This window comes from Dryobates pubescens, chromosome 3 (genome assembly GCF_014839835.1).
Source record: "Dryobates pubescens isolate bDryPub1 chromosome 3, bDryPub1.pri, whole genome shotgun sequence".
Classification (NCBI taxonomy): domain Eukaryota; kingdom Metazoa; phylum Chordata; class Aves; order Piciformes; family Picidae; genus Dryobates; species Dryobates pubescens.
Genome location: NC_071614.1, coordinates 49,329,213 through 49,352,069, shown reverse-complemented (window position 1 = coordinate 49,352,069; position 22,857 = coordinate 49,329,213). Strand labels below are relative to the sequence as shown.

At 47.8% G+C, this 22,857-nt stretch overlaps 1 protein-coding gene across 1 annotated transcript in view; it reads right to left on the bottom strand.

The window, feature by feature from the left end:
• The window catches only part of NOL10 (nucleolar protein 10), a 51,511-nt gene that overhangs the window by 14,908 nt on the left and 13,746 nt on the right, over nt 1-22,857 (bottom strand). The window contains exons 11-13 of the mRNA XM_054180120.1: nt 22,626-22,775; nt 20,462-20,528; nt 9,997-10,049 (exon numbers count right to left, since the gene is read on the bottom strand). Coding sequence (XP_054036095.1) covers nt 9,997-10,049; nt 20,462-20,528; nt 22,626-22,775 — 270 coding nt within the window. The remainder of the gene's footprint in view (nt 1-9,996; nt 10,050-20,461; nt 20,529-22,625; nt 22,776-22,857) is intronic.

The window sequence follows — 22,857 nt, the reverse complement described above, 5'->3', positions numbered from 1 at the left end:
TGGACCTTCAGTAGGTAGCAAAAAGGGCTAGTCAGACCATTTACTGTCACACTGAATGGTTGTTGATGGCGACACAAGCAGCTGATGTTTAAGGGCTTCAAGAGAGCTCTGGGTACCATGCAGTGTGCAGCATTACTAAGATAACAGCTCTGTCCTGTTAAATATTTTCAGCAATGATGGCCAGGTCAAGAACTTCTGCTGATGACAAACTGCCACACAAGAAGGGGCAAAAGCCACCTTGGGAACTAAGCTGCCAGAAATTAGGTGCCAATTGATCAGGAAACAATTGAGAAGAAAAAAAAGGCACAGGGACACTGTATCAGTACAGGATAGAAACAGTGGCTGGGAGCAGGTACCTTGCAGAACTCCAGGCAGCAGTGTCTGAGAGATGTGGATGCAAATTGCAGCATGGCCAGCGGAAGGCTGCCAGGATGGTTCCTGAAGCAGCCGTGCTTGCCCAAGAGCAAATACATGCAAAGTGATCACAGTGCCAGTGGCAATTAGAGAGCTTAGCCAAGCATCAGAGGGATATGACTCCTGAACAGCTTTTAAACAGAGGTCATGAGGAAGAAACAACTAATTTTCAGAGGAAAGCTGCCATATTCATTCAAGTCTGCTTGCCTGTGGCAAGACAGGACTGGACCCCATGATCTGAGGAAGCTCCTCCATTCCCCTGTTCCCATTTAAAACAAAACCAAACCACCAACAAAAAAACATCCCAAACCTAAAATACTTGAAGAAAGGTTCTTTCCTACATTACAATTTCTTTATATGTATTTTATACATAACCCAGTGACCTCATGTACATACACACCTGCACGAGACAAAGGACAAAATCTTCCTTTTGTTGTTGGTTTTTTGGCACAACACGGCACACCAAAAAGCATTTTAAACTTTTAAGACGCTTGCAGGAGAAAGCAAAGCCACATCCATGCACACGTTCTCCATCTCAGTCACACCATTTAAGAGAAGGAGATTACAGAAGGTCTAATGAGGAAGGAGGAGGGGGGGAAAAAAAAACCAACACAAAAAGCACACAAAACCAAAAAGCAAACGAAACCCCAAAAGGGTGATCCCCAGGGTGTGGGCAGTGATTGAAATGCGCAACTGAGTTTAAACATAATTAGCTCCCTAATTGCATAGCCAAGATTAATTAATGCAATTACATGAGTAATTAATTACTATTCATTTTAAGACTACTGTTTTCAGTGTTTCATTCCCTAATTTTCAGACTTGGATCTCAGTTTGTAATAACTTTCGACAGGCATTGAACAGGCAAGAGAAGGAGCACCCTGCTGTGCCCGTGAAGAGCCAAGGCTCTCAGAAATCAGATGGATCCTTTCTGGTTTGCAGGCATGAAGAGCTGTGGCTCTCTGCTGTTGTCGCTATGCATTTGGGCTTCCATCACACTCAGCCCAAGAGCTTCTGCAGATCAGCTTGCACTAGAAAGAAGCCTAAAGATTACGGCACCTTGCTCTGTTTCTGTCTACTACACTTCCACAGAGTGATTCCTTGAGCAACCAATGTGCTCCCAGTAGTTTTGGTGTGGAATTTTATTTCACCATTCCTTCCTAATCTACTCTCTCCCTGTGAATGCTCTACAACTCCTCCAGCTGTGCACTGTTCATGTCACAGGCAATGCTGTTTCGTGTACTGAATAAAATACTTCAAGTCTCTGACTAGGAATCAACCCCAAACAAATCTCCCATACATTTCCTTTCCATAACTGCATGCTGCCATTCACCCCACACTGCATGATGTGGATTTGATGCTTTTACAGCCATGGAGCAGCTCACTGCAGCACAGCTGTGACCAAGAGACCGAGCAGCAGGCTGTCAGTTTGCAGCATGCTCTGACAACAGCTTTACCTTTGGTTTTGAGCCCACAGGCTCATAAATTTCACTGAACCATACAATGAATTGGCTCTTCCTCATCCTAACTCCAGCACATCCAGACATTTTTGGCAGATTCATTAACCAGAGGTTGGTTTTTCTACCTTTCACTATGCCATGGAAGCTGCCAAATCAACAGTTTGCAGGTTTCACTCCTTAGAGAGCATGTTAAAGGAAACGCTGCCTTTAAGATCTGCCCAGCATTAAATAACTGCTGCAGGAACCTGCACACATCATCTAGGAAGGAAAAACCAAACCTGTCTGCAGTGGTAGCCATCAGAGAGCAAGTACTTTCTCTAACCCTAACAGGTTTGGATTTAGAGTGCTTTTTGGTTGTCACTGTTTGAAGTTTTTCTCATCTCTTCTCTGACCTGACAGGCCTTACGGTCACTTAACTCACAGGTCTGCTTGTACTGTGTCTTCCTGGTGAGGCCACCATCTCTGGACCCTTAAAATGGAAATTCAAGAGCAGAGTCTCCCATACTACCAAGCACATCAAAAGCAGCCACAACACCAAACAAACAAGAGTCTAAATGCAGAGCCATCACATCTCATGCCTAAGGGTTTGCCCCTTTGCTCTGTAAAGGGTGTGATGTAAACCACAAGGAAATACGGACTTCTGTCAGCATGCAATGCACCTGTTAAAACCCAGCTGAAGTCCTGCCTACCATACTGTCATCCAGAGCAGCAGCAAGCAGGAGTCACACACCCTTCTGATCTACACATCATGTTGAACTACTCCATCAGCAGCACCAACTCCTCCCACCCCCACCAAGTTTCACAGGAAGATCAGAAATGGTTTCCTGGTTATCACAAGTGGCTGTTGCCTTCCATCCACGTGTGGTAAGTGGCACAGTGTCGCTCAGCCAGTGCATGGGAAACAGAGGAAATCCTTTGTTGGGAATAAGCCCCCTCTGTTACTTTTCAGTTTGAAAGTGTTTAGGTTAAAAATAGGAAGCTCACATTTCTGCTTGTGAAGATAAACAACTTTTCTCCTATGCTTGTAAATACTGCGAGACAGGTAGTGTATCATTCCACACACACTCTTTATGCTGTTGGCACCACTTCCTGTGTAAAGGATGAGACTGTTCTCGATGGAAAGCCGAGTTCAAGCAGACAGACACCAAAACTCAGAACTGACTTAAGGCCAAAGATGCACTCAAGTACCTTTTCATGAATGGATTTTTTTTTCCTTTTAGCACTTGGCCACTCCAAAGCACAACTGTCATCTGCTGCTCCACAACCACTCTGCTTCCTAGTTGCCACAGTTCTCAAAATGAGCAAACTAAGGTTAAGACCAACATGATAAATAAGTTAATAAACAAACAAACAAACCTCAGTGCAATTCAGTCCAAAGCTTCTTGGGCAAGGGCTGTATTGAAGGGGATGAACAACTGCCTTCTGAAAAACACAGCCTCATCAGGAAGACAGCTGGGGCAGCATTAATCCAGAAAGACTGGATACTGCCAACTAGAAGACACATTTGAGTCCTAATCTGCTCTATTAGGGTCAAAATGCCAGCTACAAATATAACAAGAATTGCATCATTTGCTTCCTATCTTTGCAGAAGCCAAAAGTAAGCGCAGAAGATCTTGCTAACAGCATCACAACCCATCTGAGCAACAGCTGGCTGTAAAGGACATTGGTCTCAAGGGCAGGAAGTACAGGCTGTGGATGGCTCCTTTCCTCTAACTGTATCCCCATCAAATGAAAAGCTGAAGGAGAGAGACAACTGGTAGGTCCCAAAATAAGGAAGGGACGAGTTGGCAAAAGTCTTCGTGTGACCAAATGTTTCTGGAAGTCTATGACCACGGTTTCATACAATACCCAGTGCATTAAGTGGAAACAGGAGGCTGAACTCAGGCTTAACTACTGAGGAGAAACTACTTTTTCTTTTTTTTCCTCTACAGTTTTAGAAAAAACTTTTTTTCCCCCCAAACCCAAGGAAAAAGCCATTTTACAAAGGAGGCATTTCTGAGGTACATAAAAAAGATGGTGGTGGAGGCATTAAACTAGGCAAGTGCAGGACCTAGAAAAAGCAAATCAAATAATCAAAAGCAACATGCATGAAAGGAAAGTACCAAGAAAGGCTGCCCTAGCTGACAAGCCACCCAGTTTGAAGAGGACAACGAGTCAAGTGTTTCTAGCCATGAAGAGATTCACATACCCAGAGCAGGTATTATGTGAGAAACCAGACCTATTATCCAGATACTCTTGGAGAAACTGAATCACAGGGTAGGCAAGAAACACTGCCCATGAAACATTTCTAGTTTATAGCTCAAACAACCCTGAACTAAGAGGGTACTAAGATATCAAATAACTTTCCAAAACCACCTGAAAAGAAGCCAGAGATGCTCCAGGATTCATTTTTGCTTAAAGAGCTTAATATCTTCTGCACACCAAAAGTACATTGCTTCTAGCCTCAACAGGCAGCTTTCTGCCAAGACTGCAGGAAGGTAAAAAAATTCAGAACACAGAATATTACACACAATTAATTACATGCTTAATTGCTCTCTTCTCTAACAGCCTAATGAATAGAGCAGCTTTCAGTTTCAGTAGCTGTAGCCTAAAGTTTCAAGTCCAAGACAGGAGACAGGACTCATTTGAAACGCCTGTGCCAAGACCAGACACGTTTGTGGGACCAGCAGCAAACCCTCACAATCACTAACGCCCCTGTCCCTTGCTTTCCACCTAGAGCATCCAGGAGCTAACACGTCGGGGGCTGTGCCACCTGAAAACAGAAGGTTATGGAAGCTGACAGACTCAATCAAACGAAGAGAATCTGGCTCAGCGGACAATCATGTGCTGGCAAAGCTTCTTTGTCTCTCCGCTTCTTTGGCAAGGACCTGGTTGCACTATGGACTCAACTGACGTTTCAGAGTCAGGAGACTGAGAAGTATCCCAAGGCACACACAACTTTCATTTCAACCTTCCCCGGGCACACATCAAAGTGATACACTGGGAAGCCAGCTGGCAGGAAGCAGGTTCCAAGTGTATGCATAAACTGCAAGTTAACTACGAACTCCTGGCAAACAGCCCAGCTGCAGTCAGAGGCACTTGCCCCCATTAAAACCCAACAAAATAAAACAAAAACAAAGTCTCTGAGCAAAGCTACTCACAAAACAAGCATCTCATTTGAACAGCTTTTACTCCCTCTCTGCACCTGCATAAGGCACCTTCCTGCCACCTAAAAGCAAACTGTTCTGTCCTTTCTAGCAAAATCCTGTAGCTGTGTTAACACAGCACTGTGCCCATACTCAAAGCCTGCTGAGAGGCAGGGTGTATTAGGCTGGGCACTGTCCTACACTGTCTGGCCAACTTCAATCAACCACAGAGGATGCTGGGGCTGGCTGCACCCAGCTGTGAACATCCACGCTCCTGCTCTGGGAGACTCCAACTCCTCTGCAGCTCTTCCTCTGAGGAGTCTCTTTCTTATGTTGTAAACTAGTAGCCACATTTGGGATTCCAGGTATCCTCCCTGACCACAGCCATGGAAATTCCTTATAGCTGTTTGATGAAGACTTAGAGAACAACTGCTGGCACTACAGAGCAAGAGGGGCTATTTACAACTGTCCTTTAGAGGCACAGCACTTCCCTCAGGCATTTATTCTGTGGTGGAACTGAGGAATTCTAACTCCCTTCTTATCAACACCTCAAAAACACAGGACAGGTTATCTCAAAGTAAACAAACAGAAAATTCAGCTATCCACTGGAAGAGCAGTGAATCCGAGCTCTTGGGAGAAAAAAGGCAGGAAATGAGACTATGAAGAGTGGCCAGGGAATGCAGCAGATCACTGCTTCTTTGCAGTTGTGCTCCACAGACACAGGCAACCAAACTCAACTTTGCATGTGCAAGGAAGTTACTCCATGCAGTAACTCCATGCAGGATGCAAGAAAAGCCAGGTCTTAACCTCCTGACACAGGACTCAAAGGACAGGTGTGCACCTCTGAGCTCAAGTAACTGCCCCAGAAGATCAAGGAACAGAACTCTTAACATGAACTGTTCCTAACACTGAGTTTTCCTTAACAGATGCCCTGGAGCAGCTTAAGGCTGACACAACTTCTCCATTTTATATTTCCTTCATTTAAAAAGGAGATTAAAAAACCAAACCAGATTTAGTGAGCTCTAAGTGGGTTTTTAGGAAATGCAGTGAGAAACCCTTCAGTTACACACAACTTCCAGCGCCAGCCCCCTCAGTCTTGCCCCAGTAAAGGCAAACAGGGTCAAAAAGCCTAATCCAGTTTCTAGAGTGTGAGACTTCTGTCTGCTTCACAATTAACTTCTCACTACCTCTTGTCTGAAGCCTTCCATGATTTGAAATTAACAACAGACTAATGATCAAAACAAAAGTCAGGCCAGTATTTAAGTTACCTTCAGCAGCCTTCAAAGCCACAGCCACGGACACAAAGTGCACAAGTATAGCTTATTCTCAAAGCTGATTTAATCCTCTGAATCAAATTTTAGCTTTTCCTACACACAACAGTATTTCAAAATAAAATTAACATTTGAATGTATGCTCTCACATTTGGGTTCATTTGTAGACTCATTTGTCACTGTGGAACTCAACAAGGTGTGATCCAACAACTCAGGCAGACTCAGGTAGCAATAATCAGGAGGGTGACAAAGGAAGATTGTTTACACAGAATTTTCTGCTGGGTTTTATGGGAACAGCCTCCACACTGCACAGGGAGCACCAGGCAATACTTGGTCTGTCAAGTGCGGTCTGAGATCTAACACAGGGCGCTTGTAGTTCTTAGCACAGCATTACGTCCCTGACTTCAGAAAGCTGAATTCAGCATTCAGAGGATTCTACAAGAGTGAGATTTTTGAAAGAGTACAGAGCAAGTCTTTTTCATTTTGGTTTACAGTATGTGCAGGAATAGTCAGAAGAACACTGACTAGAACAAGTTCTAACAAAGATTCATTGCTGGTGACAATCAAAAGAAATAACTCTCGGCTCGGTGCACCTCCAATGTGCTAAGCTGTAAAGGTCAGATCCTGCACACCTGCATACAAAAAAAGTCTGAATGCAGAGTTTGCCAGGGGAAGCTGAACATTTTCTCTGAACAGTGACAGAGTGAAGGGTTGTTTCTGCCCCAAATTGACTAACTAGTCAGTTTTTAAAACTCAGGTTTTGAAAATATGGAGTTTGTCTTCTCCAATCCAACAATTAGGCAGTAGTCTTTAAAAAATGCTGGGAGATCTACTCTCTAAACCTTACAAAGGACATGGCAAACAGGAACAAAGTGCTTCAGCTAGTACTGTGTCTTAAGTACACAATACCTTTGCTCTCCCCCGTCTTTGTTATCCAAAGGACAGAACAGCTCCAGTCAACAAAATCTAAGATAGATTTGAGTTAGAGGAACCTACAGGGCACACACAGAACTCACCTATAAACATTTACCTTTCTTTCCTGCAGACACCTAGTAACAGCAGCAAACAGACTGCAGAACTGTGCAGAGGGATGCACTGCTGTGTTTCGACAGGTACATACAGAATGGTGGGGTTGGAAGGGACCTCTCCAGACCACTGAGTGCACCCTCTGCCAAAGCAGCACCATTTAGGGCAGGGCACACAGGAATCCATCCAAGAGAATTTTGGAAGTCTCCACTGAAGGAGACTCCACAACCTCTCTGGGCAGCCTCACAGCAACAAAGTGTCTGCTCATGTTGAGGTGGACCCTCCTATGCTCCAGCTTGTACCCACTGTTCCTTGTCCTGTGACTCGGCACCACCAGCCTGGCACCTTCATCTTGACCCCCACCCCTCAGATATTGATAGACATTTATCAGATTCCCTCTCAGCCTTCTCCTCTCCAGACTAAACAGCTCCAGGTCTTCTAGTCATTCTTGATAGCAGAGATGTGGAGGTCCCCCAATCATCCCTGTAGCTCTCCATGGGACCCTCTCCAGCAGATCCTTTTCCCTTGAAATGGAGAGCCCAAAACTGGACACAGCATTCCAGGTGTGGTGTCACAAGGGCAGAGTAGAGGGGCAAGGAAACCTCCCTAGACCTGCTGGCCACACTCTTCTTGATGTACCCCAGGACGCTCCAAGACCTTTCTCCATGGAGCTGCCTCCCAGCAGGACAACCCCTAGTCTGTACTGGTACCATTCCCACCCAGATGCGGGACTCTGCACTTGTCCTTTTTGAACTCGATGAGGCTCCTCCCCCAGCTGTGCAGCCTGAGCAGATCTGGATGGATGGCAGCACAGTCTGTGGGGTGTCAGCCAATCCTCCAGCTCAGTATCATCAGCAAACTTGCTGAGGGTCCACTCAATCTCCTCACCCACCAGTGAAGATCATTGAACAGAATTGGACCCAGCACTGATCCCCTGGGGAACATCACTGGCCACAGGCCTCCAACTGGACTCTGTGGCACTGACCACAACCCTCTCAACTCTGCTGCTGAGCCAGTTACCAACCCACCTCACATGATCTAACCCACTGCTCTTGAGTTACCCACGAGGAAGTTACGAGAGATGGTATCAAAAGCCTAGCTGAATGAAAAGGAAGGGCAGGCCCTGCCTGACCATCCTGATCTCCTTCTATGATCAGGTGACTGCCTGGTGGATGTGGGGCAGGCTGTGGATGTAGTCTGCCTGGACCTCAGCAAGGCCTTTGACATCGTTCCCCACAGCAAACTCCTGGCCAAGCTGTCAGCCCCTGGCTTGGATGGGAGCACACTGCAATGGGTTAGGAACTGGCTGGAGGGCTGAGCCCAGAGAGTGGTGGTGAATGGTGCCACATCCAGCTGGCAGCCAGGCACTAGTGGTGTGCCCCAGGGATCAGTGCTGGGCCCCATGCTCTTTAACATCTTCATTGATGATCTGGACAAGGGCATCAAGTCCATCATCAGTAAGTTTGCAGATGACACCAAGCTGGGGGCAGGAGTTGATCTGCTGGAGGGTAGAGAGGCTCTGCAGAGGGACCTGGACAGGCTGGACAGATGGGCAGAGGCCAAGGGCAGGAGATTGAACACATCCAAGTGCCGGGTTCTGCACATTGGCCACAACAACCCCATGCAGAGCTACAGGCTGGGGTCAGAGTGGCTGAGAGCAGCCAGGCAGAGAGGGACCGGGGGGTGCTGGTTGATGGTAGACTGAACATGAGCCTGCAGTGTGCCCAGGCAGCTAAGAGGGCCAATGGCATCCTGGCCTACATCAGGAACAGTGTGGCCAGCAGGAGCAGGGAGGTCATTCTGCCCCTGTACACTGCACTGGTTAGGCTGCACCTCGAGTCCTGTGTCCAGTTCTGGGCCCCTCAGTTTAGGAAGGAGGTTGACTTGCTGGAACGAGTCCAGAGAAGGGCAACAAAGTTGGTGAGGGGTTTGGAACACAGCCCTGTGAGGAGAGGCTGAGGGAGCTGGGGTTGCTTAGCCTGGAGGAGGCTCAGGGGTGAACTTATTACTCTCTACAACTACCTGAAGGGAGGTTGTAGACAGATGGATGTTGGTCTCTTCTCCCAGGCAGCCAGCACCAGAACAAGAGGACACAGTCTCAGGCTGCGCCAGGGGAGGTTCAGGCTAAATGTTACGAAAAAGTTCTATACAGAAAGAGTGATTGCCCATTGGAATGGGCTGCCTGGGGAGGTGGTGGAGTCGCCATCATTGGAGGTGTTCAGGAGGAGACTTGATGGGGTGCTTGGTGCCATGGGTTAGTTGTTTGGGTGGTGTTGGATTGGTTGATGGGTTGGACGCGATGATCTTGAAGGTCTCTTCCAACCTGGTTTATTCTATGTATATTCTATGTATATTCTATGTAAAAGGTAAGCCTTGCTGAATCCCACAAAGGAAACCATACACTGACAAATCTCCATCTTCAGTGCTGTCAAGATCATTTGGGGAGGGCTGGGGGAGAACACAGCTATCAAAAGCCCACTTTTATTTCCTACTGCTGCTGGTTTGGAACTGGTAGAAAAAGGCCAATTCCAGGCAGGTTGTTTCTGTCACTGATGTATCTTATTGAATTACTAAATGATGGCTGGCTTAACTTGGCTTTATCAAGAAGAGTCAGGGAATGGAGCCATGAATTTGCAGAAGCAATTTTCCAGTGTGAACACCTTAACAGCACAAATAAGCAAGGTTTGAAAGAGTCTTACTTACTGGTATATAATAGATATTCATTTTAGGGGCTTCATTGGCAGTCATCAGCATTCCTAAAAAGAGAGGCACACATTTAGAAACACTGGTCTCAAGGGGGTAACACTGCTTTTTTGAGACAAATGCATCTACCTGAGGCACTTCATTCATAGAAGTCAATCTGTTCATAGGACTTCAAATACCTTCCAGGAAAAGTGGAGAAAGTAGAAAATTTGCTGGCACCAAAGGAAAACAAACACATAAAGGAATGTCAGCCTGAGTATCTGTAGAGAAAGAAACCTCTAGGGGCTAGGTGAGGAGGAGTGAAATCCCAGTGCCTGGAGCTCATATTCCATGTTCTTGGCCTGCAGTGGGACCCACAACAAAGGGTTGCATCAAACACTAAGCAGAGACAAGTCTGGCAGCAGCACACCTCACAGAGCTTCCTTCCCTGCACAATCATCCCTGTTGGGATGTTGGACTATTTGGTGGATGAGCAATTACTAAGATGGTCATATCCAGAGGGTAGTGGTCAATGGCCTGATATCCAGATGGAGGCTGGTGACAAGTGGTGCCCCTCAGGAGCCTGTACTGGGACCAGTACACTTTAATACCTTTATCAATGACATAGTAGGATCAAGAGCATCCTGAGGGACACAATGCCAGCCAGGGGGACCTGGACAAGTTCAAGAAACAGGCCTGCGTGAACCCTGGAAGGTTCAAGAAGGCCACAGGCAAGGTCCTGCACCAGCATCAGGGCAATCCCTTGTATCAATACAGGCTAGGGGATGAAGGGATTGGGAGCAGCCCTGTGCAGGACAGCCTGGGATGGGGTGCTGGTGGATGTAAAGCTGGACATGAACAGGCAATGTGCCCTTGCAGCCCGCAAGGCCAGCTGTATACTGGGCTGCATCAAAAGGAGTGAGTCTAGCAGGCTGAGAGAGGAGACTCCCTCTGTTCAGACCTCACCTGGGGTCTTGTGGCCAGCTCTGGCACCCTCAGCCAAAGAACAGACCTGTTGGAGCAGGTCCAGAGGTGGACCACAAAATGGATCAGTGCTGGAACACCTCTCCTATGAGGAAAAGCAGAGGGACTTGGGATTGCTCAGCTTGGAGAAGAGAAGGCTTCAAGGAGCAGCCTTTCAATACTTAAGGGGCCTTGTAAGGCAGATGGGGACAGCCCTTTTATCAGGGCCTGTTGCAACAGGACAAGGAGTGATGGTTTCAAACTAAAAGTGGGTAGATTTAAACTAGGTAAGGGAAACACTCTGGCTTTTTTTTTTTTACACTGTGTGTGGTGAAATTATTGGCACAGGTTTCCCAGAGAGGTGGGAGATGTCCCATCCCTGGAACCATTCCAGGTCAGGTTGTCGGTGGTTTTTAGCAGCCCACTCCAGCTGCAGATGTCCTGCTGACTGCAAGGGAGTTGGACTAGGTGACCTCGAGAGGTCTCTCCCAACCCAAAGGATTCTACGATCCTGTTTTGTTCTCCAACCTAACTATTCAGCACCACTTCAACCAACAATCAAGACAACTGCAGCCTGCCCCTTTTCATAGCAGATTTAAAGAGCTCACCCCATAGTACTGTTAGAACAAATCCAGTTAGTATGGCACCCAACACCTACCTTGGACATAAACTTGTGTCATTAACACAAGAGAGTTCAGCTTTTTGTTTTGCTTCTAATCACAGAAGTGCAGTCTAAACAAAAGTCACAAACCCTAGCATAGTTTACACCTTTTTTGTGTTTCATCTCAGGAAATCAGCACAGCAGCAGCTTCTCAGAGTCAGGATATGATGGCTTCAAAGGCAGGAAAAGGGACATACAGCCAACTGAGCCAGGTGTCAGATTTGAAACATCTCTGAGTATACCTAGGAAACCCCATGAACACTTTAAATAATCTGAATACAAAGAAACTAGTGGAGAAATATTTAAGCCTGTGGAAAATTTCCAGCTGCCACAAGACTTCATGTAAGCTCTATTCCCTTCTAGAGGAGAGTAGCAAGGACATCAGGCAGGTGTTGAGCTCAGCTTTGTCTTTCCAGCATAACTGATCACCAGATCACAGCAGAGGTGGTGTACAAAGAGAAGAGCAATCAGGTTAGATAACATTCTGATCTAAAAGCACTGTAACTTATGCCACTGAGACTATGAATAATTGGGTCAATTACTACATACCTGGAGGGCAGAAATATAATTTACACCCAACTAGAGGAACGCAATTAACATGGGTGGAGTAATCCTTCCTCCCTAATCCTTTTATTAAAAATACAAAATGCAGTTGGACTTTGAATGTCAGAGAACAGGGGGCTTGCTTTCCTGGCAAGGCAAGAAACTTGTGAAAGCTTAGTCAGCAAACTGAGGCTAAAAACCATCCCTGGAACAGTTTGCTGGCACTGTAAGGGACACCACACCGCAGCAGACACTTTTCAGGCTCCCTTAGGACATCAGCACGCCACTGTTACTGCAGGAGACAAAGCACTGCTCACTGACTGAATCACTACAGAGGACAGCAATCAGTTCTGCAGGTGCTTCTGAGACAGCAGTAAAGAAAAAACCTCCTCTTTGAGAGTCTTCCACCAATAACTGCAGGAGGGAAACTAGACATCAAAAGAGTACCTGGGCAGGCTTGCACTGCGGGGGAGATCTGAGGGTGTGAAGCAGGAAGGGCTTTGGAAGGAGAAGCCTATTCGAGGCATTTTCATAGCTTCAGCTTGTTACTTTTAACCAATTTTTATGGGAGGAGAGACCACACTTGCAGAAGCTACACAGCAGTCTAGTTTGAGAACTTAAAATGGAAAGGCCTCTTTTTCACAGAAGAGGTCTAACAGGTCCATGTCCTTCTTTTGCCAAGGACTCCAGAGCTAGACACAGGACTCTAGGCAAGGTCTCACCTCTCTCAGCCTGCTGGATACACTTGTTTTGATGCAGACCAGGACACCAGCTGCTGCACGCTGCCAGCTCACATCCAGCTTTTCATCCACCAGTACACCCTCCAAGTTCTTCTCTGCAGGGCTACTTTCAATACCCTCATCCCCCAGCCCGTATTGATACGAGGGATTGCCCTGATGCTGGTGCAGGACCCTCGCACCTCGCCTTCTTGGACCTCCTGAGGTTCACACAAGCCTACTTCTAGAGCGTGCCCAGGCTGGCATCTTGTCCCTCAGTTGCACCACTGGGCTTGGTGGTGTCTGCACCAAGCTACCCTCTGGATACAGCCATCACACCGATTGCTCATGCACCACACTGCACCAATCAAATCTCCATCTCTGATTTAGAAAGAAGAGTGTTATGAGGAAGCAGGCCAAAGGCCTTACAGAAGTCCCAGCAGATGACATCCACCAGGCAGTCTTCTGGGCATAGAAGGAGATCAGGTTGGTCAGGCAGGACCTGCCCTTCCTGAATCCATGCTGGCTGGGCCTGATCCCTTGGCCATCCTCTAAGTGCTGTGTGACTGCACTCAAGATGACCTGTTCCATAATCTTGCCTGGCACTGAGGTCAGGCTGACAGGCCTGGAATTCCCTGGCTCATCCAACTGGCCCTGCTTGTGGATGGGCACCACGTTGGCAGCTTCCAGTCCTCTGGGACCTCTCCAGTGAGCCAGGACTGCTGAAAAATGATGGAGAGCAGCTTGGCCAGCTCATCTGCCAGCTCTCAGCACCCTAGGATGGGTCTCATCCGGTCCCATGGACTTGTGGGGATCCCAGCAGCTAAGGAAGTCTCTAACTACTTCCTCCTGGATCACAGGGGAGCTACACTGCTCCCTGGCTCCATCTGCCAGCTCAGGAGGCCACTTCTCCTGTAGACAACCTATCCTACTATTGAAAATGGAGGCAAAGAAGGTGTTGAGTACCTCTGCCTTTTCCTCATCTTTAGTAACTATGTTCCCCTCCATATCCACCAAGCAGTGGAGGTTGTCCTTGCCCTCCTCTTGCCATTAATGTATTTGTAGAAGGATTTTCTGTTGTCCTTCACAGCAATGCCAGGCTAAGCTCCAAATAGGCTTTTGCCTCTCTAATTTTTTTCCCTGCATGATCTAGCAACATCCTTAAACATTCCATGGGTCACCTCTCCTTCCTTCCAAAGAAGATACCTCCTCTTTTTTCCCCTCAATTCACTCAGAAGCTCATTGCCCATGCAGGCTGTCTGCCCCGGGGCTCATCTTGCAGCACAGTGGCACAGCCTGCTCTGAGCCTTCAAGAGCTCATTCTTGAAGCAGGTGCAGCCCTCCTGGACCCCTTGGGTTTTAAGGGCTGCTTCCCAAGGTACCTTCTGACTTAGTTCCTTGAGTAACCTCAAGTCTGCCCTCCAGCAGTCCAGAGTGGAGGTTTTGTTGCTGCCCCTCTTAGCTCGAGTGCAAATTGAGCACTCCGTTGTCTCATGTGACGATGCAGTGTTAAAATAATTTCCTAAGGGTGAGGAGAGGGCATGGGCTGAACAGCAGTTTCACACCAAGCCAGGCAGAGGTCTCTCACATTTCCTGTGCCATGCTGGCCTGGCAAGCATCCAAGGGAAGACTGAGAATGCTGGGGTCTCAGTGAGAGGGCTGAGCCACAGCCATAGTGGGACTCCAATGATATTGTATTTACAGCTTTCCACAACTTCAGGCTCCAGTTACTGAAAATGTGCCAAGGATGTTGAGCTGCTGGAAAGTGTCCAGAGAAGGGCAACAAAGCTGGGGAGGGGTCTGGAGCACAGCCCTGGGAGGAAAGGCTGAGGGAGCTGGGGTTGCTTAGCCTGGAGAAGAGGAGGCTCAAGGGAGACCTTCTTGCTCTCTACAACTCCCTGAAGGGAGGTTGTAGTCAGGTGGGGGCTGGTCTCTTCTCCAGGGCAACCAGCACAAGAGGACACAGTCTCAAGCTGTGCCAGGGGAGGTTTTGGTTGGCTGTTAGGAAGAAGTTCTTCATAGAATAGACCAGGTTGAAAGAGAGATTGGCCTCTGGAATGTGCTGCCCAGGGAGGTGGTGGAGTCACCATCACTGGAGGTGCTTAGGAAGAGACTGGATGGGGTGCTTGGTGCCATGGTTTAGAGCTGCCAAACAGAGAGGGACCTGGGGGTGATGATTGACAGCCGCTTAAACATGAGCCAGCAGTGTGCCCAGGTGGCCAAGAGGGCCAATGGCATCCTGGCCTGTATTAGGAATAGTGTGGCCAGCAGGAGCAGGGAGGTCATTGTGCCCCTGGACTCTGCATTGGTTAGGCCACACCTTGAGTACTGTGTCCAGTTCTGGGCCCCTCAGTTTAAGAAGGACATCGAGACACTTGAACGTGTCCAGAGAAGGGCAACAAGGCTGGGGAGAGGCCTTGAGCACAGCCCTGTGAGGAGAGGCTGAGGGAGCTGGGGTTGTTTAGCCTGGAGAAGAGGAGGCTCAGGGGTGACCTCATTGCCCTCTACAACTACCTGAAAGGTGGCTGTAGACAGGAAGGGGTTGGTCTCTTCTCCCAGGCAACCAGCACCAGAACAAGGGGACACAGTCTCAAGCTGTGCCAGGGGAGGTTTAGACTCGAGGTGAGGAGAAAGTTCTTCACTGAGCGAGTCGTTCGTCATTGGAATGTGCTGCCCAGGGAGGTGGTGGAGTCACCGTCCCTGGAGGTGTTCAAGGGGAGATTGGACGTGGCACTTGGTGCCATGGTCTAGTCGTGAGGTCTGTTGGGACAGGTTGGACTTGATGATCCTTGGGGTCTCTTCCAACCTTGGTTACTGTGATACTGTGATAGTTGATTAGATGGTGTTGGATGATGGGTTGGAGTGGATGATCTTGAACCTGGTTTATTCTATTCTATTTCCTTATTTTCAGAATGTTAAGAATAATAACAATATAACACCTGAATAGGCATGAGGTGGTGCCAGGCATCTTAAATTTTGGAGTAACTGTTTATGACAAACATGCAGTGCACCACCTCCTATCTCAAATCCCTTCACTCTATTTTTGGATTATAAAATACATCCTAGTTTTCATCCCACAACAATTTTTAGCAGAAGACATCAACCTGCCCCCCTACAGACAGCTGAAAAAAGAATGAGAAGCAATGCAGAACTGAAGGAGGACACAGGGGCAGAACTGCAGGGCACAACCTAGATCATCATTCTGTGCACTGCAAGGCTCTTCCTGGGGAGCCTCATGAAAATAATGTCTGCCAAAACACTTGAGGCAGCATGTCCACACCCCACAGGGGTTAGAGAGCCTCCAAAGTTGAGTGATTATGACCTGAGCAATCTGACCAGACTTTGAAGCCAGATCTAACCCCAAATTTGGCCCAGCTTTGAGCAGGAAATACAGAACTTCCAGAGGTCCCTTCCAACCTCAGTTATGCTAAGATTCTACACTCTTACATAACTTACTTTTGGTTCACTCCCTGTCATGAGCCCTTCCTTATCAGTGCTGCATGGGTGTTTCTTCACTCCTGGGCTCTCTTTTGGATCAAAGCACTAAGCTCAAAAGTGGAACCTAGATGAAATGCTGGAGATAAGTCACTCCACCTCTCCCTAGCCACTGCAAGTGAGACATGAGGTTTGGCTAGCTCCACGCGGCACAGTCCGCACTTAGCACACCAATAGTCTCAAACACCCAAGACGGACCCTCGGCATCACACCATGCAGTCCTTGTTTTGGCAGGCTTCTGTTGTTTGCTTACATTATTTGTGTTCCTGTAACATTTTTTTCTGTGTCAAAGTGCCAGAAACAAAAATGGTGTCAATGTCTGAGTGGTCTCAGGAAAAAAACCTTCAGACTCTCAATTTCAAGGGCCAGAAGGGACCTCAAAAGCTCATCCAGTCCAACCCCCCTGCCAGAGCAGGATCACCTACACCAGATCACACAGGAACACATCCAGGCAGGTCTTGAATATCTCCAGAGAGGGAGACTCCACAACCCCCCTGGGCAGCCTGCTCCAGGGCTCTGTCACCGTCACAGGGAAAAATTTTTTCCTCATAGTTACATGAAACTTCCTCTGCCTCAGCTTCCACCACTGCCCCTTGTGCTGGCATTGAGCACCACCCAGCAGAGCCTGGCTCCAGCCTCTGGGCACTCACCCTTTACAGAGTGGCTGGAGAGCAGCCAGGCAGAGGGACCTGGGGGTACTGGTCGATGGTAGGCTGAAGATGAGCCTGTAGTGTGCCCAGGCAGCCAAGAGGGCCAATGGCATCCTGGCCTGTGTCAGGAACAGTGTGGCCAGCAGGAGCAGGGAGGTCATTCTGCCCTGTGCTCAGCACTGGTTAGGCTGCACCTTGAGTCCTGTGTCCATTTCTGGGCCCCTCAGTTTAGGAAGGATGTTGAGATGCTGGAAGGTGTCCAGAGAAGGGCAACAAAGTTGGTGATGGGTTTGGAATGCAAGCCCTGTGAGGAAAGGCTGAGGGAGGTGAGGTTGCTTAGCCTGGAGAAGAGGAGGCTCAGGGGAGACCTTATTGCTCTCTACAACTCCCTGAAGGGAGGGTGTAGACAGGCAGGGGCTGATCTCTTCTCCCAGGCAACCAGAACCAGAACAAGAGGACACAGTCTCTAGCTGCGACAGGGGAGGTTTAGGCTGGAGGTTAGGAAGAAATTCTACACAGAGAGAGTGATTGCCCATTGGAATGTGCTGCCTGGGGAGGTGGTGGAGTCGCCATCACTGGAGGTGTTCAGGAGGAGACTTGATAGGGTGCTTGGTTGCATGGCTTAGTTGATTGGATAGTGTCAGATGATAGGTTGGACTCGATCTCGAAGGTCTCTTCCAACCTGGTTTATTCTATTCTATATTTGTAAACACTGATGAGGTCACCTCTCAGTCTCCTCTTCTCTAAGATCACTCAGTCTCTCCTCATATGGAAGATGTTCCATTCCCTTCATCACCCTTGTGGCTCTGCACCGGACTCTCAAGTAGCAGCATACTGTCTCTCTTGAACTAAGGGGCCCAGAACTGGACACAGTATTTCAGATGTGGCCTCACCAGTGCAGAGCAGAGCGGGAGGAGAACCTCACTCAACCTACTGGTCACACCCCTTCTAACCCACCCCAAAATGGCATTGGCCTTCCTGGCCACAAGAGCACACTGCTGGCTCATGGTCATCCTTCTGCCCCCAGGACCCTTTCAGCTTCACTGCTCTCCAACAGGCCAGTCCCCAGCCTACACTGGTGCCTGGAGTTGTTCCTCCCCAGGTGTAAGACTCTACACTTGCCCTTGTTGAACTTCAAATTTCCCCCTGCCCAGCTCTCAGCCTGTCCAAGTCTGGCTGAATGGCAGCACAGCCTTCTGGTGTGTCAGACACTCCACCCAGCTTGGCATCATCAGCAAACTTGCTGACAGTGCTCTCTGTGCCCTTGTCCAGGTCACCAAGGAAATCTTAGCTCAATGTGAAAAAACATTCTGCTCCAGAGGGGGCCAGATCTGAGCATCCTGGGAGTGAGACCTCATTGCTCCCTACAACTACCTGAAAGGTGGTTGTAGCCAGGAAGGGGTTGGTCTCTTCTCTCTAGCAACCAGCACCAGAAACAAGAGGACACAGTCTCAAGCTGTGCCAGGGGAAGTTTAGGCTGGAGGTGAGGAGAAAGTTCTTCACCGAGCGAGTCGTTCGTCATTGGAATGTGCTGCCCAGGGAGGTGGTGGAGTCCCCATCCCTGGAGGAGTTGAAGAGGAGACTGGCCGTGGCACTTGGTGCCATGGTCTAGTCATGAGGTCTGTGGTGACAGGATGGACTTGATGATCTTTGAGGTCTCTTCCAACCTTGGTGATTCTGTGATTTTCATAAGAGAGGTCCTGCAGACCATTACAGTTTTGCTGCTGCACAGGGTCAGAAATGCTCACCATCTCAGCAGGGACCAGCATGGAAGTGCTCATCTCACCAAACCCAAACAAACCAAAAGAAAACAAACAACCCTATCCATTCTTAATTGAAGTTGGCAAAACACACACATTTAAGTTTTAACTCATTAGAAATCTCAAACTCACTTATCTACACAATCTTGAATCTGAGCTCCTAGTACAAATTAAAGGCCAAGTCACTCTGTCTTCATTGCTACCCTTCTCTAAAATTAAGATCATAGCTGAGTTTGCAGCACAGGTATTCCCTGAATCAAGTTTGGCCCTGTGCCATCCCAGTGGCCCTAAATTTTATTACTTCATTTTTTCAGTAGTGCTTTCTAAAAAGGAAGTAAGCATCACGTAGGAAAGAACTAAGCAACTCAGCTCAAGCAGGGAATTCTGAGGTACAGCAAAAGCATGTGTGCATAGACAACCACCACTGTTAAACATTTTTACTCCTAAAGGTGGGAAGTGGAAACCTTAGTTAAGAGTAACCCTCAGGTCTGACCTCTAAAAACAGCACTGAGATGCAGCAAATTCAAAAGCACTCCTGGAGAGCTGCCAAACAAAGAGGGACCTGGGGGTGCTGATTGACAGCCGCCTAAACATGAGCCAGCAGTGTGCCCAGGTGGCCAAGAGGGCCAATGGCATCCTGGCCTGTATTAGGAATAGTGTGGCCAGCAGGAGCAGGGAGGTCATTGTGCCCCTGGACTCTGCATTGGTTAGGCCACACCTTGAGTCCTGTGTCCAGTTCTGGGCCCCTCAGTTTAGGAAGGACATCGAGACACTTGAGCGTGTCCAGAGAAGGGCAACAAGGCTGGGGAGAGGCCTTGAGCACAGCCCTGTGAGGAGAGGCTGAGGGAGCTGGGGTTGTTTAGCCTGGAGAAGAGAAGGCTCAGGGGTGACCTCATTGCCCTCTACAACTACCTGAAAGGTGGCTGTAGACAGGAGGGGGTTGGTCTCTTCTCCCAGGCAACCAGCACCAGAACAAGGGGACACAGTCTCAAGCTGTGCCAGGGGAGGTTTAGACTCGAGGTGAGGAGAAAGTTCTTCACTGAGCGAGTCATTCGTCATTGGGATGTGCTGCCCAGGGAGGTGGTGGAGTCGCCGTCCCTGGAGGTGTTCAAGGGGAGATTGGACGTGGCACTTGGTGCCATGGTCTAGTTGTGAGGTCTGTTGGGACAGGTTGGACTTGATGATCCTTGGGGTCTCTTCCAACCTTAGTTACTGTGATACTGTGTGAAACTATCCCAGTGTGTGCACTTGGGAATCTACACTTCAGCCCAAAATAGCAAACCTAAGGGAGGGCACAGCAAGTGCTGTATTTGAAACCAGAAAGATCAGATAGAGGGAAACACTTGCAAACATTTGTCACTTGCTGTGAAGAGATTTTTCCCAGCTCTAGAAAGCAAACCCTCACTCATCTGGGACTTGGCAGCAACAAAAGGCCAAAATTCATACTTTTATGAAGTGAAATACTTCAGCTATTTGAAAGAGCAAGAGAGGTCAATCACTCGGAAGCTACCGTGCCACCAGTTAACTGCAGGGGCTCTGATTTAACACAGATGCAGAGGGAACAACACTACTGACACTTTTTTCCCAGCTCTGTTAAAGAACAAAGCAGATCTAATTCCCATCACCTAAACAGAAAAAAAGACCAAGCTAACACAAGCTTTCCCTTTCAAACCAAAGACAGTAACGTGTCTAACATACCTGAGTTTGGGTACAGGCAGACATCATTGATATCATGCTCTGGCTCCATCGAAGTAAAGATCTTCCCCTGGAGTTGCAGGAAGAAAAGACATTCAAGAACTGCAAATAATATCATTAGATTCAGTACATCTACACATTAGGAACAGCCATTATGGAAGCCAAGAAAAAATGATGGAACAAAGATGGAACAGATTTTGCAGAACAATAAAATATTGTCCAAGTGTCTGAACGTAACACAGGGAACTCAATGCTGTGTTTTGTCCCTGCTCTCCTCTCTTCAGGAAGTGTGGCCCACTGGCTGCTGAGGGCACAGCCAGGTACAGCTCACACTTCTGTGCTCATCTGACACGTTTATTTTCATCTTTTATTCTAAAGGGACGGTGAGGACCATAAACTTCTGGTCACTGTAACCCTCATTTTGTTAGCTGTGAACGTGGTAGGTTTAGATTTTGTTTTGGCAAGTTTCCTTGCATGAAACCACGGACTGAAAGAATTGGATTCTGGAGCTTGGTTCTTCCACCCTGCTCATGTCAACATAAAAGGAAATACAGCTCAGCACTTTATTTATAGACTCAGTATTAAAGAGGTCAACATATACCACTGCTTTTACTACTTTTGTCTATGTAGCTTAGATTAGAATTGAAGATACTTGAGAAAAGTAAAAGCAGGCAACAATATTACCCACCCCCCCACCCCCCAAAAAAAAACAAACAACAAAACAAAACCAAAAATAATTGGAAGAGTCTGGAAAAGCCAGACAAAATACAGGTGCTTTTAGAAGCCAACACACAAGACAGACAGCAGAGGAAGAGTCTCCAAGAGCGGGGCCACAGAATCTGAAGCATGAGAGTACATGCCTACCCAGTTCTAAATGAGGGACAGGAACAGAGCAAATTTTGATCCCATTTCTCCTTTTTTCTTTCCCTGCAGCAATCCCACCTACCTTTCTGGGCCCTTCCTTTCCCTCCCAGTTACATGCTGTTACCCCACCCACCCCGGTCTCTCCCCGGTGATTAATCACCCTGGTCTTAGCAGACAAAAGCCTCCTCCCCACCCCAAGGCACGTCTCAGCATGGGGCTATTCTGGTATCAAAGCCAGATGCTCTCCACCCCGCAGACTGCCTCTGCAGTTGGTTCCCAGCCAGAGATAGTCAGGAACCAACATCTGGGAGAGGTGGAGCCAGCTGGAACACACTCTAGGAAGGAGTCCAAAGCTATCTTTGCCTTCCCACTACAGAGGCCATCTGACAAGCCTCACAGTGTTTCGTTCTCAATGAGGGAAATGCATCTACCTGGGAAAAATGGGAAGAGGCCACTGCAGATGTTTCAAATAATAATTTGCTCCTTTAAACAATAATTTATTCCCACTTTTAAACAATTAAAAATAACTGCAGAGGAGCTTACAAAAACCTGCTTGCAAGCACATAGAAAAATAAGAGGATGTTGAAAGTTTATGTAGAAGCACTGAAACAACTGCCTGGAACAGTCAGCAAAAAAGTGCCTCTGAACTGCAACTGCTCCCGATACACTTCACTGCAAAGCCAGAAGAGCAGAGCACTGAACAGTCCCTCAAACTGAGCAAGGCACTGCAGTGCTCCTGGAAATCTCTGGGGCAAGTGTCACTGGCAGGAAGATTAAAGAACAGCATGATGCAATGGAAGAGATGTTTCCATTCCACTTAGCGGTACAAAAGGCAGGGATTAGGATCCCACAGCACAGCACACATTGCTCTGCACCCAGGTACAGTGCAAATAAGCAGCATCTGGCTTTAACAGGTGATGAGGTGACGCCAGCCCCTCTCTAGCAGAGAGCTGCAATGATCAGGTTCTCTCTCACGTAACATCCTAACCAGGGATGGTCAATACACAAACCAAGGCAGTGGCTAGGATAGCGCTTTTTATGTTCAAACCTTCCTGCTGATAGAAGCACCTTAGGCAGACATATATGAACAGTTAAAAAATTCCCAGGACTACATATCTTGATACCTGACAGGCTGCTGATTAACCTCCCAGATGCTGGTTTATTTAGTCTGACAGACCAAAAAGCTGTGCAAACTGGAACAGGTGAAAAATCCAACTTCCTGCTCTGAATTTCAGCTTAATTATTTAAGCTGCATGAAAAGAAATGAAAATTCAGAAATCTGCAAGCAGCAAGACGAACTTACTGTGTCTTTGTTCCACATCTTTATGATTCGAGAGTCTGCAGAGAGAATCAAATCCAGCTGAGGCTGAAACTGAACCGACCTGATGGGCAGCCCATAGCGGTGATCTTTGACTATCAGTGGGTTGCTAGACCGGAGATCGTACAGCAAAACCTTCAAGAGCAAGAGACAGATGAAACCTGCAACACTGCAAGGTCAAGAGGAAAACACACACCAGATCTTCACTAAAGATTTA